General features: G+C 41.7%; 1 protein-coding gene across 1 annotated transcript in view; it reads left to right on the forward strand.

Moving 5' to 3' along the window:
* Positions 1–4,569: 4,569 nt before the first annotated feature.
* Positions 4,570–19,887, forward strand: part of OTUD7A (OTU deubiquitinase 7A) — a 129,942-nt gene continuing 114,624 nt past the window's right edge. Inside the window, exon 1 of the mRNA XM_034783108.1 lies at positions 4,570–4,718. Coding sequence (XP_034638999.1) covers positions 4,634–4,718 — 85 coding nt within the window. The 5' untranslated portion in view covers positions 4,570–4,633. The remainder of the gene's footprint in view (positions 4,719–19,887) is intronic.

The raw sequence follows: 19,887 nt of genomic DNA on the forward strand, positions 1-19,887 counted from the left end.
TATCCAGGAAGAAAAACTATGAAACTGAGCAGTCAAACATGTATGTGGAATCCATATTACGCCACAAAATATTTCTCAGCCTGAAGTGCTTTTCAGAAGATATTTGAAATAATGGGAGGGGGGAACCTAGCATTAAAAATAGTGAAATATTGCTAGTATACAGATCCATGATTTGACTCGTTCAGACTGACATATAGCTAAAATTTCCAAATGTTTGAATGATCTGTCCCCCACACCGATTAATGATTGTATTTGACTACCCTGAATATACACATTTCTAAAAAACACAAAAAAGTTTTTCTGCCAGATGAGTCATTTATGATTAAGCTCTGAAATTTACTAATGCTTTGCATCATTCATCTTCAACAAGCTCTTTAAACTTGACTCTGAATGTCTGCATCCTTCTGGTGCAGGTTTATTTCATCCATTCTCCCAGTCATAAAGAAAATGAATTGTCGTGGATTTTTGGTTACAATGTTCTCTTGTTTGCCCCCCTCCTCTCCTTATGTGCAGCTATTTAGAAATGAATGTGTGTTTACTAGGAAAATATTGGAAGCAGCAACATTACTCCCTTCGTACCTCATGTTTAAAACGGTTTTAAAAAAATTCAACTGTTGTATAGTATATATACCAAACTGTAACCCTATGGCCAAATTTAGCCATAATCTATCAAGGTAATGGGCTTTTGTGAAGTGCTTGCATTCTTCTTGTAAGAGGCCCTGTAAATCTTTCCATGTTTCCCTCAATTACTGATTCTAGGTGAACTTTTATAGCCTTCCCTTGTCCAGTTGTGCTAAAAGTTGTAACCCAGATGGTTCTCTTACCTTTCTGAAACTCAGCCTGATATGACAATAATAAGTGCAATGTACGTAAATTAAATTAAATAAAAACTTATGTGGCCTAGATTGCCAGCTCACATTTGACTTCATCTCCAACACTTACAGTTTGAATGGACCCATTTTTCAAGGTCTTTTGGGCACCACATCTTTAGGAGGGACAAACCATTCCCTATGCAGCAATTGCTTTCATAGCTGGTGAAATGATTCTTTTGTAGCATGTGTATAAATTTAGTTTTATAAAGTGCTTTAGAGTCCTTTGAAGAGAGAGACGCTAAGAAATTCAAGATATTTACTTACTTATTATTAAACTTAAATGATAATCCTGCCCTATTGTAAGGGCTATTTTCTGAAAACCTAATTATCACTGAGGGCTTTCTTTCAAGAAATTCCTAACCTTTTGACAATGTACAGTTGAGCAACAGCTGTTAAAATAAACTTCAGAAGAGTCTGTGTTTGTTTGTTTGTATATATGGATACATACACACACATACTATAATGCAGGGCATGAGGGAGAGTATGCTAAAGTGTGGCCTAGCTGGCACAGAGGCATAAAAGCATCCAAATGCCCCTTTGCATGTCAGTCCTGGCTACCCACATCATGGGTGGCAGTATGGGAGGGGAAGAGGACTCTGTAGAGCTGCTACTTCCCCTCTTGTGCAGGTGAGCTGGAGGGGGAGAACAGAGGAGGCACAGGGTGTAGCTGTCCCAGCATGCTGGGGAACATACACTGCATTGGCTCTAGACCCGGCACAGTTTACTCCCTCTTTGCTGCAGTGGCAGAACCAGGAGCCAACTAAAAGTCTGCTCCCAGTGTAACACAAAAAGATATTTCCCCTTACTCTCGACTCATGGCAAAGGCATGAATGAGCCCATGAGATTAAGTGAAAAGATCAGATGAATGTGTAAAGATTAGCTTTGGCCTCTTGATGGAATGAATGACAGATGCTGAATAAAAGTAAAACTTGTAGTTTCATTTATATCCTACACCATTTAACTTGTACCATCTCCTCTCTGATCTGTTCTGATTCCTTAACAATCCTCAAAAAACCCTTAAAATGAAGTTTGAATACTGACTATATGAAAAATAGGTCTGATTCAGCTCTAAATTTTTGTAGGGAGAGTTGTCTATGAAAATAGATTAGCTTCTACTTGTTCAGGAAATAATCAGTAATAGGTATTAGATACAGTAGGGGGCATATTCATCTGTTATCCAAAGGTTAGACCTTTCCTTAGATCCAAGGGTATTTAGAAAAAAAAAATAATATAGGAGAGAGATTCCCCTCTGGTTGATTTTAAAAACTCTGGGGACAAATTGTCCTAAAGCTACTTCTATTTTAAGGCCACTTTACTTGGTCAACAATTAAAGTAAAATACTAAAGAAAAGCTCCTGATTGCACATAAACAAGGCTATGTTGTGCTTGTCAGGAAATGCCAGAGATGGGACATACAGTGCACTTTCCTTCCCAATTATTTTTGCTTTGACACTGTAAAGAAAAATTTGTGCATGACAGAAAATGAAAAACCCTTCTGTTTTGTTTCCATGGGTTGTTTTTAGTACACAATAGGCAAAGATGGCTTCCAGAGTATTTTTCTAACTAAGTTTAAAATATTTCACTTGCTTAAGATTTAATTGCATACTGCTTGTATAAAAAAATCCATTATCTATACAAAAACAAGAATACATTTGCATTTCATCAGCTATGATTGTGGTTCCATTAGCTGCTACGTGCTGGTTCCTAGGCCATGAGTCATTGTCACATACTGGTGTGATTGTTACTTTTCTCAGCAACTGGATGGTACAAACAACCTACAGTAAGCTGCTGAACACATACTGCATCACTCTGCTATAAAACAAGTGAATCATTCTGCAAAGGAAACCTGACTTCCTACCACTTCAGGAAGATTTTCTTTAACAAAAAGAACTTTTTGTTAAAGTCTATTGTGAATCCCCTGATATTAAATAATTAATAGTAATTACTCTAGCTGGCCTGGAACAGTTTCTGTAAAATAGGTGGCTGATGGCTTTTAAGTAAAGCATTTTATTGATTGTGTTTTAACTAACAATTGGGATTATTTTAATTTTATTAACGTGATCTATAATTGCATCTGATACAAGCAGAAGGCATGGGTGAAATCCTGGTCCCACTGAAGTCAATGGTAAAATTCACATTGACTTCATTAGGGCGCAACTTTCACACTGTGTCTGTGGTAGTTGGTCCTAACTTCTTCTTATTTTTTTGGGGTGGGGGGAGGGGAATTCCATCACCGGAAATTCAATAGAAGAAAGATCCATTTGTGGTGTATGCTGGGATTACTACACTACAATGGTGTCTGTAATATTTATAGTAATATGGTTCATTGTTTGCCTGAAAATTACATAATTCAAGATGAAAATGAATTTGTATAGCAAATGTAGTCAACTCCGTTCCAGTTAGTTTTGAGTGGGGATGGTGTGTTGTGCAGTATTTTGCAGTATGTACGTTTATATTTTAAATAGTTGTTACATTTGAGGGAAACCAGGGAAGTGTTTATAAAGATCAGTCATGTAACAATGGCTTTCTTAAGAAATGTAGAATGTTATCTTGAAAATGTGTTTAGCTTGTCTTAATTATGCTGATATGAAAAATAAAAGTTGCTGCTGCAGCAGTGAAAGGTGTTGCTTTGTGTGGTCCTGACAAGATTTCTATTAATAGCACGTGTCATTGATTGTGATGCTGAAAGCCGTGTGCAACCAATGAGATAAACTGCCATTGTAGTATGTGGGGGTCCCTTCAGACTGTCAACTCAAATGATAGAGAGGAATTGGGGAGAGTAGATAACCACCACCTTCTAGAAATATGACCAGTAACAATCAGGAGATTGGCCTAGTAGTAGCATTTGGTGTCATTCCATTCATTGTGGTTGTCATCATTATTGTAGTTAAAAGAGATGCACTAATGCAGATGTTTCGAAGGCTAGTTTACACAACCTCTCAAACAAAAGAGGTGCAAGTCACTGCTGCTGTTGGCGATGGTGATCATGATTCACAGCACCCCCATGAGGAAGACAGCACTAGTTCTGAGGAAATGGGAGAAAACCCGGATTCCCTATCAAGTACATCTTCAAGGCAGGGAAAATAGAAATAACCTATGTATTGGTACAGATATTGATACAATAAATAAGGGAACAAGTAATGAGTTATAATATAAGTGTATTTATATTAAAAGTATATAAATACAAAGGTCATGCAATATGGCCCTGGTCTAGATAAGCACATAAGCATATGTTTAACTTGAAGCACATTAACTGAACCAATGGGACAGTTCTCAGGCTTAGAGTTAAGCATGTGCTTGTTTGGAGTCTTTGACATTTAACACCTTACTTTTATGGAGTTTTAATTTTATAACTTCCTTGTGCACTGAAAAGTTGTGCAGAAGGAATATTTTAAAAGAGCAAAGAAAAACAGAAAAGAACACGAAGTGTGAAAGATGAGAACTAGTTATTAAAATACTCAGTCACTGGAACAGATTGTGAGCCCAGGCAGAGGCAGATCATAAATGCTATCAACATGGTATTTATGTAAATGTATTTCCTTTTTTTAATCATTGTAACTTTGACCTTTTATTGTCATTTATAAAAAAAGTTAATTGGGTGTTTTGTTTGGAAAAAATGTGTGATTTCCATTATTTTATAGCTTATTGTGACAAATACATCTAGAACTCTGTACTTTTGCTCTCATTTATAGATGGATGTCTTGTAGCCTACCAACAAATCCTGCTACTGCTGCATGTGTGGCAGCAGTTCTACATGATCACATGACTCTTGATATGGACGCGGTCCTGTCAGACTTTGTTCGGTCCACAGGGGCAGAACCAGGTCTGGCAAGAGACCTGCTGGAAGGTAAGCATACCCCCTAAACCTTTGGCACCTTTTCCTCATATTCAGTACTTTCATGCTGTGGTCAATAAAATGTGAAACAGTCTTTTAAAGCTTCTAGTATAGTCTGTTAAATCACTGATTCCTTAGTATCTGTGCCAACAAGCCAATGTTCCTGGCAGTTTAATCACACAAGATTGCACCAGTACAGCTGTTTTCAGCAAAGGCCTTAGAAAATCTCTTATTGTGATAGAAGCTACATTCTATATTAGTTATAATCTTACCTAAAAAGTGAGGCAAAAGGCTTTCATCTTGATTCATACTCTGTCATTTTGAGCTGCCTGCTACACTCATTAGTCATCAAAAGAAATTCTGAGAGTGGAAGAATAGTTCCATTAGTTACTTTAAGCTTCTAATATGGAAAACCATACTGAATTTTGAGTGTGTCATGTTCGTTAATAGTAAGAAAAATGAGGATTGGTTTTGAGTGTGTCTTCTGATCTGGGCTGGTTGTAGGTGCTGCCAAGTGTGGACAGTTACAGATGTCTTGATGTTATGTATATAAAATGCCCACATGCCAAGAGCAAATATTTTTGATTTTCCTCATATAGCCAAAGTTCAACGTATACTGAGCATCTATTATGTGTTTTTAAAATGTACTGGTGAATATTTCTCCTTTTCACAATAGCAGATCAGTGTAATAATAGCTGGGCTTGAATAGTATTTATTTTAGTGTTTATGTATTCAGGGCCGGCTCCAGGCACCAGCCGAGCAAGCTCATGCTTGAGGTGGCAGATTCCAAGGGGCGGCATTCCGGCTGCCCTTTTTTTTTTCTTTTTGGTTTGCCGCTCCAGCTACCCCGCAGGTGTTTTGTGTGTGTGTGTGTGTGTGTGTGTGTGTGTGTGCTTTGCTGCTCCGGCCGCCCCGCAGGTGTGTTTTTGTTTTTTTGCTTCGCTGCTCCGGGCCCCCCCCCCCCCGCAGTTTTTGGTGGTGGTGGTTTTTTTGCTTGTGGCGGCAAAAAAGCCAGAGCCGGCCCTGTATGTATTGTAATGTATCTTCTTTACTCCAGGTTTATTACTCCAAGTAATAAGGAATGATATGGTAGTAACTCTGAAGTGTATACAATGTGGAGTGCAGTTTTACATGTCATACTTGTTTTGTTTCCAAAGACATCTGTGCTACATAAAAATAAGTCCTTAGAACGTGTAACTGTGAACGTTCTCCTTAGCGCTCACTAAATGTAACAAAAGATCTTTGTTTTGTCTGACTGATTTGATCAACCTGCCATTCTAGGCTGAAGTCCATCATTATCGTCATCACATTGCAATTCACCCAGGTTCACTTAGGGAGTGGAAGAACTGGGCCCCATCTCAGTGGGGCTACTCATGGAGTAAAGTACTACTCACTGTAAGTCAGAGTGCAGAACTGGGCTCTTCATTAAATTCAGTACTAAGAGCCCTGTCCAGTGGTAATGTTATGAGGCTCTCTGGGTACATGCCATGCTGACTTGTTCACCGACAAGGCTGACTAGGTGACATAGGGAATTAAAAGGCAAAAATAGCTGAGCTGCTTGTGCATGTGGATATCACATGTGTTTGCCAGTGGCCCACAAGCAGCAAGATTTAGCGTTAATATCCATATTCCTTGGGGTAAAAGAAAAGTTTTGTTGGTTCTTTTAAACATACATGGGGTTACTTTCCCCCACCCCCAAATCCCTGAGTGGGCTGATAGAGGAGACTCCTCGAGTCCTTCCCACTCCACATTCTTCTTGGGTAGGTGGGGAGTCTGTCAATAGGCAGAGTGGTAGAGGAGGATTGTCTTTTCTTTCCTTTGCATCCCTGGTCGTCTCCTTCAGAGAGAGTGAATCTCCTCAACTGAGTTTTAGCTGGAGCTATCCTTCAGTGAGAGGGTTTACAGCCAAGTGTCTCTTTAAAAATTCTTCATTGTTATAAATGCTGTATCTCTATAAGGAGGCCTCTGAAATCTATTAGTGGACAAACTTATTTGCGTCTTAGTGCTTCCTTAAAAGGGATATGATGACCCCTTTCTTAGCAAAAGGCAGGTAGTTTTGTTATTTACTGTGGGTGCATAGTGTGTCTAGAAGTTGGAGTACATGTCTAGGAGAGGCAGGATCCTGGCTGACTTTGTGCTATCTCTGTCTCGTTTTCTTCACCTGTGGAAAGGGAGCGTACCTACAAAACTAATGTTTGCAATGTGCTTTGCAAACTTCACTCAAAGGCTCTATAGAAGTAATGTTGTTATTGGTGGAGTTGGTGATTTATCACCATTGCAGTAGGTGATGTGATAGACCCAGGCTAGTTGGGTACAACAAAGAAGTAGAAGGCAGATATACTGGCCACTGGATTAGCAGTTTTCTGTTCCCTGACTGACCAGAGCAGGGGCTGCTCTAGACTAATGAGAACACCTGACTCCAATTAACCTGCAAAGAGTCAGGTGAGTCCATTAAAGTAATGTGAACACCTGACTCTAGTTAAGGCCCTTTTGATACTATAAAAGGGCTCACTCTAGTCAGGCTGGGGAGAACCAGGGAGCCAGAGGAGAGGAAAGGAAGTGCGGCTGAATGGCTGGTTAATGAAGACACCCTCAAACCATCGGTAAGGGAGCCCTAAGGTAAGGGTGAAGAAGGGAGAAGCAGGAGAGCTGTGGGGAAGTGGCCCAGGGAAATGTAGCAACTCTGGCAGTGAAAGGTTGGCTGCCAACAGCTGCTACCATTAGGGTCCCTGGGCCGGAACCCGGAATAGAGGGCGGGTCCGGGTTCCCCCCAATCTCCCACTACAGAAACACCTCCTGGGAAGGGAAGACAGGCCCCTGTCAGGACAGGAGGCTAAACTGTTCTGAAATAAGCCCTAGAGACAACTGAGACTGTGGGAATTCTCTCACCAACCTCCTTGCTGGCTTATGATGAAAAGGACTCAGTAGACTGTAACCCTGGCCCTAGAGAGAGAAGGGCTATGTGGAGGGTTGCAGTGAGCCACTGAGGCTAGCATAAACCGCCTAGAAGCGCGGGACCCACGGGGACAAGGTCAGAGCTCTGCCACAGTGAATAAAGCTACACTGAAAAGACTAACAAAGAAGTGGGCAACAAGGAGTTTAATTATTCTTAACAGTCTAATTCATAGTGTTTAACTTCATTAGACACACTACAAATTCTGAGTACAGTACAGACCTGTTTACGCGCGGATGTTGGGAGTCAAGCCGTCCCGACCGCGTGTTAACGGACCGTGGGTTAAGAGGGCCATGCTGAAATATCTTAAGATATCTATATATACATGTATAATTATCTAGGATTACATACATATTCACAGTGTCACAAATACTGCAGGCCTATCTGTTAACAGCGCTTTGCAAGAATATAAATTCAAATGTGTAATCTAATAAAAACATTATTACTGCAGTACACAGAGGTGAAAGTAACTCAGGACACTTACCGGTACGGAGCAGGGGCAGCTCTGGCCCCTGGAAGGGGCAGGGCCTCATGGTGGAAGAGGCGGGGCTAGGGGCCAGCATCCCCCAGCAGCCCTTCTGGCCACCTGGTCTGTGCCACCCGAGGTTCCTGTGGCTATTTAAACGGCCCGGGGCTCTGGACGCTGCTGCTGCAGTAGCGGTGTCCAGAGCCCCGGGCCCTTTTAAATCACCAGCCCTGGGGCAGCTGCTCCCTTTGCCCTTCCTCCCCCCGCCTGTTGGCGGCCAATGGGGGGCAAAATGGGCAGGGACCTTAAAGCGCTGCAGGGTCCTTTGCTGCGGCAGCGTTTTAACATTGCTGCGTCCCCCATTGGCGGCCCAGCGCTGCTGCGGCAAAGAACCCTGCCCTTTAATGTCCCTGCCCTTTTTGCCTCCCCCGTCAGCGGCCCTGCTGGTAGGGTCCCTGCCGCAGCGCTTTAATGTTGCTGTCCCTTTCCCTCCCTTCCCCCCCCCCCGGCGGTAAAGACGTACAACACGTTTCCACTCCGCACTTCCTGTGGATTTCTATGTTAGTGAGCAAATCTGTAGTGCTACATAGCAAGTTCCCGTACTGCATGTTAACGAGTCTTGCGTGTTAAATAGGTAGCACTGGGAGGCATGGCACTCCCACGTGTTAAGCGGATTTGCGCGTAAATGGGTCTGTACTATTTTTCCTCTCACACAGGAATTTTTTCAAGCTTATGAAGGTAAAAAGAAAATCTGGGGGGTTTAAGACGTTCTCATAAGGACTTTTCAACACATAAGGATATGGTAGCAGCTTGCTGTAACAGCTGTTAGCATTGCCCAGGATCTTATGCCGGGATAGTAGTTTTACTTACCATTCCTTATCCACTTTTCCGTTCTTGTATCACTCCCCATTTTCTCTAATTTAACTAATTTCCCATGTGAAACTGTATCAGATGCCTTACTGAAATCCAGGTAGATTAGACCTACTGCATTTCCTTTGTCTAAAAAAATCAGTTATCTTCTCAAAGAAAAAAATCAGGTTGGTCTGGCACAATCTACCCTTTGTAAAACCATGTTGTATTTTATCCCAATTACCATTTATTTCTATGTACTTAGTTACTTTCTTTTTCAAAATTTGTTCCAAGATTTTGCATACAATTGCGGTCAAACTAACAGGCCTGTTGTTTCTCGGATAATTTTTTCCCTTTGTTAAAAATAGGTAGTATATTAGCTCCAGTCATAGGGTACTACCACCAAATTTGTGGATTCATTAAAAATCTTTGCTAATGGTCTTGCAATTCCATGTGCCAGTTCCTTTAATATTCTTGGATGGGCCCCCTGATTTGGTCCCATTAAGCTGTTTGAATTTGACTTCCACCTCAGATGTGGTAATTTCTACTTCTATATCTTCATTTCCATTAGCCACCCTGCTACTAGCCATAAGCTCCTCATTACCTTTGTTAAAAACGGAGGCAAAGTATTCATTTTAGATGTTGTACCATGCTCAGATTCTCTTTAATCTCTACCCCATCTGCAGTACTTAGTGATCCCACTTTCTTCTTTCCTTGTTTTCTTTTTATTTATATGGCTATGTAACCTTTTACTATTGGTTTTAATTCCCTTTGCAAGGTCCAACTCTGCTTGGCTTTTGGCAGTTCTTACTTTTCCCCTACACTTTCTGACCTCCAAGAGAGCTTTTCTTGCTGATCCCTCCCATCTTCCATTCCCTGTAGATTTTCTGCTTTCTCTTAATAATCTCTTTGAGATGCTTGTACATCCAGTTTGTTCTGCAACCCTTCCCTATGAATTTTTCCACTTGCTTGGGATGCCGGCTTCAGATAGCTTCTGCAACATTGACTGAAAGCAATTCCAAGCTTCCTAAACATTCAGATCCTTGAGTTCTTCAATTCAGTCGACTTCCCCAACTAATTTCCTAATTTTTTTTAAAACTTGCCGTTTTGAAATCAAGAACCCTAGTTGCAGACCTATTGTTGTTTATCCTTCCATCTAGTTTAAACTGAATTAGCTCATGATCACTCAAACCAAGGCTGTCTTCCACAGCCAGTTCTTCTATCAGGTCCTTTCTACTTATCAGCATTAAATCTAAAATGGCACCTCCTCTTGTTGGTTTGGTGACTATTTGGTGAAGAAATCTGTTAGCTATCACATCCAAGGATATTTGGGCTCTATCATTAATTAGTACTGCGTGTCCACCAAGCTATAGCTGGGAAATTCGTGTCTCCCATAATCACACAATTCCCAGTAATATTTATTTCATTAAAAATATTAGAAGTCTCTGTCCATATCCAGATCAGATCCTGAGAGTCTGTAGCAGATACCAAGCACTATCCCAGTGGAGCCTATTTTACCTTTCTTCCTCAAAGTGATTTTGACCCAAAGAGATTCTGCTTTATCCATACCATCATTTCTAATTTCTTTACAGTCTACCTCATTGTTAATATACAATGCTACTCCACCACCTTTACTTTTATTTCTGTCTTTCTTGACCACAACTTACCCTTCAATACTTGTGCTCTAGTCGTGACTACTATTCCACCATGTTTCTGTTTATCCCTATAATATCTGATTTCACTTCCTGCACCAGTAGTTTTAGTTCCTCCACTTTGTTACCCAGACTCCTTACATTGGTGTGTAGACATCTTAGTTGTTTCTGTTTGCCTTTGCGCAGACTCCTCTCCTGATTAGGTACAGTCATGGTACTGCCAGTATTGCCTACCTAACTGTTACTGTCAGGGGTGTTGGCACTGTCTTTCCTCTTGTCTATTCTCATACCTCTGTTGCTCCTTTGTTCCTGTATCCTCAGTTATGTGGTTTTCCTTCTGCTCAATGTTAGAATCAGGCATCATGAACATCTCCCCTGAATTCCTAGTTTAAAGTTCTTTTAATCAGTCGTGCCAACCTCCATCCCAGAAATCTATTTTCCTCTCAATTTGGGTGGAGCCCGCCCCATGAGAACAGTCCCTGTGAATGCCTCCCAGTGATTGAACATCTCAAAGCCCTCCTTCTAGCAAAACAACCAGAGCCATCTATTGGTCATCATAATCTTGTCTCACCTTCACTCTCCTCCATTAGGGACAGGTAGAATCCCACTGAAAATCACCTGAGCCTCCATTCCTTTAACCATCTTCCCCAGCATGCTGTAGTCAGCCTTGATGCAAGAATCTAGCTATATAATTTGTTCTCACGTGAAGGACAATCCGTGGATTCTTTCCAGCTCCCATTTGGATCCTCTTCAGCTTCAGGTCCACATCCCATATCTTAGCTCCTGGCAGACAGCACACCCTACTGTTCTCAGCATCAGCTCTAGTGACAGGCCTGTCCATTCTTGTTAGTAGGTAGTCCTGAGTCATGTAGCTCTGCCTCTTCCTAGTGTTGGTGCAATTCTGCTAGTCCTCTTGTCTCTTGTTCTGTCTTGCAATCTTCTGCAAGTCATCCTGTATCCTCCCGGGGCTCTGACCTCTGAATATCTCCATTGGCCCTCCCCATCTTCTTACAGGACTAGCCACTCTTCTCTTCTTCTTTACCGTCCCTCCTTCAGTTACAGCCTGCTGTGCCCCTTCTTCTTTTTCCAACACCCATTCCTGAGCTCTGTTTCTCCTTCACTAGCTGGTCTTTTCCTCTCTCTGGTTCTTGTAGTCACATGCTTCCACTGGGCACTTTCCTCAACCAGCAGTGTACTCAGAGTTCTCCAGTCCAGCTTGCATCTGAGAGTCTTGAGTTTTTCCTTCAGCCTCCTTGACATTTGCTTGAATCCCTTCAAAACTCAACCACAGTTTTTACATGCGTCTCTAAACCTCGCATCTTCTCTTCCATCTGCTCTATCTGGTGGCACTTCATACAAATGAAGCACTTTTCGAGTACCTGCTCTAGGATAACGTATGTGCTGCAGCTTACACATCCAGTCCTCCTCTTTGTCTCTTCCGTTACTTGGGTCACTATCATTGTTGCCTTTGTATATACTCTGCTAAATGGAAAAGTTTACCACCAAGGCCAATCTACATCAACTACATCCCTCATAAATGCAGATCTCAAACATACTGTAGTAGTTACTATCATCAAAGACACACGGAGTGGCCATGAATTCCCTTAGGGTCCATCTCAGCTAACCGCCTTCCAATTTAGGGATGCTCAGTTTTGTCCCATACTATGGTAGCTAGATTCCTGAGGGGGCTTGTCAGAGTTTATCCCCCAGTCAAACAATTGACACCTTCTTCAGATTTAAATATTATTCTAATGGGCTTGACTACAGTCTTTAGAAGTTCAATGGGGCTTTTCATCCTGTCTAGATAGGATTAGCCCTTTAAGATATCCCCTAGATTATATGTAACTTTCATACAGAGGGTCAAAGCTTAATATGTTTTGACCCAGAGAATTTCTAATTGGATTATTAGGCATAGCAGACTATATGCTATGAATTAGCTAAAATAGACTCACCAATAAGAGTCACAGACCACTCCACTAGAGCTCAGACAGCCTTGAGAGTTTCTTTGAGGAATGTGCCCATAGTAGAGAGGTGTTGGGCAGGTACATGGACTTCTATATAAGACTTTACACATCATTACTCCATTGTAGAAGCATCATAATCCAATGCTCATTTTGGCAGGGTTATCTTACAGTCATTATTTAGTTGAACTCCTAGCACCCAACTCCATCACTGCTTGTGAGTCACCATCAGTGGAATGTATATGGCAAACACTCAAAGAACTTACTTACCTTTCAGTAACTGTGGTTGTTTCAGATGTTTTGTCCATATTCCACAACCTTCCCTGCTTCTCCCCTACTACAGAGTCCCATAACATCCAAATTCTGTATTGATGAAGGAATAGAGAGATGATTGGGGTCATCCCACTCTTTATGGAGGCATGAGGACACTCAGGGCACAGGCACAGCCCCAATGATCACCGCTGGGTTAAAGAGTCCAAATTCAAATACATAGGGTACATGTGCACCATCAGTGGAATGTAATATGGACAACGCATCTAAAGAACCACAATTACTGTAAGGTAAATAACTGTTTTTTCTTTGAAAGGAACGAGTAGTAGTCATTGGTCCAGACCCCAAACTAGATCAGATATGCAGGCATATTTTTACACCTCCCTGTAACATTATGAAAGAAATGTGACTAAATCATAAACTACTGTAGATACTTAGAGAGCTCTATACATCTATATCAATATGATTTTGTTCTGTCCTTTACAGCAATCCATTTGAAATCAACAAATTGTATTCCACATTGACAGAAATATTAATGACCAAATATATGAAGATGTATTTTCACCAGAAAAAAATGTTTACTATTCTAGGAGAGTTAATTTTCTGAGGAGGAGCCTCTGACTTGAGCTGATTTAAATTTTTGTCTTAGAAACCTGTAAGGTGGTCTCACAGTCCCAAAAACAGACCATACGTAGGTGTTGTAGCATCCCTATTAACCCCAGTAGTATCGCTTTGACAAATGTATATGCTGCTTTGAGCAATTACTGTCTCCTGCTCCTACCCACCTGAAATGTTAATAGATTTGCCATGCAATTTCCAAGTTATGTTTTTCATCTCTACTTCTATTGCTGAGCGAATAATGCACAGTGAAGAACTTATGCAATGAACTTACCTCTCCTCACAGACTTTGTGAGGTCAGATGGCAGATTTCTCTCCGTTCTGTATAATTTGAACTTCGTCCATAAATATATTAATCACGATTAATCGCACGATTAAAAAAAACTAATCATGATTAAAAACATTAATAATGATTAATTGCGCTATTAAACAATAATAGAATGCCATTTATTTAAATATTTTGATGTTTTCTACATTTTCAAATATTGATTTCAATTATAACACAAAATACAACGTGTACAGTGCTCACTTTATATTTATTTTGAATTCCAAATATTTGCACTGTAAAAAAGAAAAGAAATGGTATTTTTCAATTCACTTAATACGCGTACTGTAATTCAATCTCTTTATCATGAAAGTTGAACATACAAATGTACAAAAAATAACTGCATTCAAAAATAAATGGAAAACTTTTGAGTCCACTCAGTCTTATTTCTCGTTCAGCCAATCGCTCAGACAAACAAGTTTGTTTACATTTTCAGGAGATAGTGCTGCCCACTTCTTGTTCACAATGTCACCTGAAAGTGAGAACAGATGTTCGCATGGCACTGTTGTAACCGGCGTCACAAGATATTTACATGCCATATGCGCTAAAGATTCATATGTTCCTTCATGCTTCAACCACCATTCCAGAGGACATGCATCCATGCTGATGACGGGTTCTGCTCGATAACAATCCAAAGCAATGCAGACCAATGCATGTTCATTTTCATCATCTGAGTCAGATGCCACTAGCAGAAGGTTGATTTTCTTTTTTGGTGGTTTGGTTTCTGTAGAAGAAAAACAAGTTTGTTTGCATTTACGGGACATAATGCTGCCCACTTCCTATTTACAATGTCACCAGAAAGTGAGAACAGGCATTCTCATGAAACTTTTGTAGCCAGCATTGCAAGGTAGTTATGTGCCAGATATGTTAAACATTCGTATGCCCCTTCATGCTTCGGCCACCACTCCAGAGGAAATGCTTTCAGGGTGACGACGCTCATTTAAAAAAAAAAATGCATTAAGTAAATTTGTGACTGAACTTCTTGTGGGAGAATTGTATGTCTCCGGCTCTATTTTACCCATTTGGCCATATATTTCATGTTATAGCAGTCTCGGATGATGACTCAGTACATGTCCATTTTAAGAACACTTTCACTGCAGATTTGACAAAACGCAAAGAAGGTACCAATGTGAGATTTCTAAAGATAGCTACAGCACTCGACCCAAGGTTTAAGAAACTGAAGTGCTTTCCAAAATCTGAGAGGGATGAGGTGTGGCACATGCTTTCAGAAGTCTTAAAAGAGCAACATTCCGATGCAGAAACTACAGAAGTAGGACTGAGTGGACTTGTAGGCTCTAAAGTTTTGCATTGTTTTGTTTTTGCGTGCAGTTATGTAACACAAATGTAGATTTTTTTTTAAGTTGCACTTTCACGATAAAGAGAGTGCACTACAGTACTTGTATGAGGTAAATTGAAAAATACTGTTTCTTTTGTTTATCATTTTTACAGTGCACATATTTGTAATAAAAATAATATAAAGTGAGCAGTGTTCACTTTGTATTCTGTGCTGAAATCAATATATTTGAAAATGTAGAAAAACATCCAAAATATTTAATAAATTTCAATTGATATTCTATTGAACAATGTGATTAAAACAGTGATTAATCATGATTAACTGAAAAAAAGTAGTTGCGTGAGTTAACTGCAATTAATCGACAGCCCTAATTTATTGATTTATTGACAATTGATTTCCTAGAGTATTTAACTGAGCGATAGTCTGTTGCGCTCACAGATTTAATGATTGAACTTTTAAAAAATCCGGTTATAAAAGCACAATAACAGTGCACATAATCTTCCAGTTGCTCTTAATCTATGGCTAGGCTATGAGCAAGTGGGGTGAGTTTTTTGGTTCATGTATAGAAATCTAGCTCTCATTGAATGAGTGCGAGTATAAATAGCAGCGCAGCCGGCATAGCAGGGGTAGTGACAGTGGAGGCATGGCTGAGCTTCTTGAAACCACTGGGTTTCCTTTACCCAAAAGGAAAGATGAGCCTGGCAGTTACCAACCTGGGAATCTAACTCCTATCCCTAGGTACCTATTACAACAAATATTAAGAGAAAAATAAATAAATAAATAGCCATACTAGGTAACTGTCTTTCTGCCCCCCAGTCTTTTATGCCCGGTACAGTACCAGCGGTACTACAGATTTGTACTGTGCTTGATCAGCCTTCTTATTCAATGTATGGGATACATTCAGAGAGTTGGAATTCTCAGTATGTAGATGACATACTCTCTCTGTTATCCAGCTGGAGACAGGGATCCCAGTGTCTCTCCCAGGATGTGATTAGGTGCTGCACCTCTTGCAGGGCTGGCTCCAGGCACCAGCCCACCAAGCATGTGCTTGGGGCAGTGCCTGGAGGGGGGCGGCGCGGCGGGGTGCTCTGGCTCGAAAGCGGGGCCGCGACTGGGCTCGCCACCCTCCCCGCGGCGCTCTGGCCGATCGGGGATAGTAGGGCCCCGGCCAGGCTCGCCGCCCTCCTCCCGGCGCTCTGGCCGCCAGGGAGAGCGGAGAGTCACGGCTGGGCTCGCCGCCCTCCCCTCGGCGCTCCGGATGGTCAGGGATTGCGGGCCCGCGGCCGGGCTCGGCGCCCTCCCCTGCCGCGCTGAGGGGGGGGCAGCGGGTGGCTTTTTTGCCTAGGGCGGCAAAAAAGCCAGAGCCGGCCCTGACCTCTTGAGGCCACGCACAGAAGTCTCAGCAAAGTGGAGGAGGAGGTGGACTTTAAAGTTGCTGTAAACCACTATCTACACTCTCCTGATTCTGCACTGCTTTGCAGGTTGGAGCAGCCACTGACACAATTTAGACAGCCCTGGAGACCTGTCTGTTATAGCAGCTTCCCTCAGTTGCCCTATTGTTACCTGGGGTTCTTTCAACCCAAAGCTCTTGGTAACTTTTACTTTGTGTGAGGAGGTGTCAGGAAATAAATCAGGGGAGACACAGCTGTCCGAACGATAGATGGCTGGCACAAACAGGACAACACGAGTGCTTTCACTTAAAGCTAAACTGTACTTAATCTCAAGAAGTTACACATGTTCACAACAGGTTAGTAAATCACCCCCAACCCTCGATAATTACCGAAGCTGAGTGTGGCTCTCGAGAGGCACAGCGGCTGCCAGTGGGGAATGCTACCTTGAATCCCCATAGATCAATTTGCTTAGGCCCCACCCCAAAATGCCCCTCCCACTCTTACACTTCCCCCATGTTAGGCCAAGGGGGTCCTTAGTTTTGGAAGGCAGCCTTACAGGTGCCTTCCTCAGTTCTTGTGCTGGGGCAGTTCTCCCCCAGGTGGATATGTGGTTGTACACTGATCCAGTCCTTTTATCCATCGTAAAGCGGCCAGAGCAGGCATGAGGATCATATCCCAGTGTTTGGGTGAAATGTGGGCATGGGCTATTATTCATTATTTGTATTGTGGTAGCACCTCAGAGGCATTGTATGCACATATAGTAGAAATAGCAGCTGTGCCAAAGAACTTTTACCATCTGTATTTGGCTGGAGGGTGGCATCTCTCTCTCAGATGCAGACCTTGCTACCATGATCTTTGCCTTCACTGGACTACAGCAGTGTGCCCCATATAAGGCTATCCCTTAAATCCACTCAGAAGTCCAGGCTACCATCGAATGTAGCACATTATGAAATGCTCTAGGGTCATGATACCAGTGCTTTGGGATCTGCACTAACTGATTCTTGGCTCCAGGATGGAGTTTCAGCTATTGGGTATGACATACCAAGGCCCTAAATATTATTGAACATTCCCACTTGAGAGATTGCCTATTCCAGGCTGACCCAGCTGAGATCCAACAAGGCCATAATATAAATGGATGGATGGCATCATTACACTGATTATTTTTCCCTATCTCCACTTTCTGGTAGGGACAGGACATAAACCCACATTTCCAGTGTGCTATAGGTAACTTGGAGAAGCCAAATTAACAGGTGAAAAACTGTTCTTCATGGCCTTTTGTATCTTCACAGATGAATTCTTTGCTAGTTGTTTTCCCTGACAATTTGTTGATGTGTCAGCATTTGATTCAAAATACAACGTCACGTCTGTGGCTGAAACCAAAGGAGGAGCATGATGGACCTTCCTTATGCTGTCTGCCATCCATTTTAAAATGCTATTTGGATCTTTTAAAGTCTGTTTTCCCCCTGTTCCTTGTAGCATGTATCCTTTATTACAGCTCACACCCTGGGATTTTCCGCACATGATTGTTAAAATTCTGAGGGTAAGTCAAAATTTCTAGGCTCAATTTTGCTAATATGTTACTGCCATCATACCACCTGGTGGCGTTATCCTGACAGATACCGTATGTTTGGTAGCCTCCATGCAGGTTGTTAGTTAGATAAGACCTTTGAGAATCAGCAGCATACAGGTACTGTTGCTGATTCAGTAAGTGACTCTCCTCCCTATGGCCTGGTACTGAACTAGTTCCCCACCTACAAAGAGCCCCTGGCTATTTTCTGTTCTATCTCTAGGTTTAAGAGCAGATTAGAAGTGGTTCATTATCCCTGTTTCCTCTTCAGTATAACATAGGCTTTGCTATCTTGCACTGTAGTCTCACTCTTCCTATTTTTAACCTTGTAACATTTAATTTCAATAATGCAATAATTAAAAATACTAATTAAATCTGCTGTTATTAGCAATTATGACAATTAAAGGACCAGGTGGGAGGAAAAAAACTCGTTTAAAGTTTTATTTTGATTTTCTGTCTTCAGCATCCTTGCAGTCAAACACCTATTTACATTTTGTTTTTGCAATTAGCTCCCTGATTAGCTCAATGAACTTAAATAGGCATGTGATTACAAAACCAGGCTCTGACTTGAGCCATTTGTTGTAAGTAATAATTAATGTAGCACAAAATGGTCAACTCTCATATTCATGGTAAATTGTCGTGTCTAACTGTAAATATTCTAAAGTTACATGCCATCCTACATTGGTGCCAATTAAGATATTTCTTGATTGGGTGGAGGAGGAATTCTGGTCCCCACCCCTCCAGCAGGGGCCTTCCATTCTCCCTCAGCAGGGGAGTCATCCCTGTCTCTTACCCACACAGCATATGAGCTGGTGTCGCCAGGAGTTGCGTTCTCTGCAGACTGCCCTGCACTCTGCCGTACAGGAACAGACTTCAGGTCACAGCACCACTCATTGAAATGTTGTCAGTGATGGGCGATTGGGTCAAATTTTAGTGGCATTGCAACAGTGCACCCAGAGTGATGCAGATCACTCCAGCAGCAACCATGCTAATTTAGTACGGGATTACTACATTGTAACTGCAATTGTATCTATGTTTCCTCCTTATGGTCCAATAAGAGCACCTGGTTTTAGGTTCTCGGCTCCTTAATTATCACCTCTCTTGGGTGGAGACCCTTGTCTCTTTCCCTCCTGTCTAGGGTATTTCGAGGCTGCACAGTTCCCTGCCTATGCTGTGAATTTCCCAACAATGCAGACTGCCTCAGTAGGTCTATTTTGCCTTCCTTCCTCAAAGGCTCTAAACAGCGTAGTTGTCACATTTAAGTTACCACATAGTTATTTCTAAGCAAGCACGGTTGTTCTTAAGGTAAAAGCACTACCGATAAAACATTAAAAATAATAAAAAAAAAACTGTGCGCATGATGATGCTCTTACCAGAGATCAGCCAAACTCAACCAATGGCTCAGGTGATCAGTCCCTCAAACTGCACACAGGGTTTTTCCTGTGGTTACAAATTCATAACTCTTATTGAGCATGTATGTTCAAGAATTTTTTTAATCTGCAACTTTCTGAACATACTGTGCGTTTTAATGTTCCTTGCTTTTCAACTTCCTAACAACTGCATGTCCACTTTTGGGATGGGACAATTTCTGTAATTGCATGAGGTAGCGGAGACTGTGAGAAAAGCCCCCATGCAAGTGATCATGAAAAATGAACACAAATTATGTAGTCTTTTTGGTCTGTGCATCCAGCAAACCAGTACCTCCCATTCAGGATTTTACCCACTTCTGCAGTGATAGAAGCAGGTGCAGCTCTCGATGGGCTGGGGCTCTGCGAGGAGTCAGACACCCCACCCCCCCCCAATCCCCATGAGCCATGCTGCCGTGCACGCAGCGC

Source organism: Trachemys scripta, chromosome 10, assembly GCF_013100865.1.
Source record: "Trachemys scripta elegans isolate TJP31775 chromosome 10, CAS_Tse_1.0, whole genome shotgun sequence".
Classification (NCBI taxonomy): domain Eukaryota; kingdom Metazoa; phylum Chordata; order Testudines; family Emydidae; genus Trachemys; species Trachemys scripta.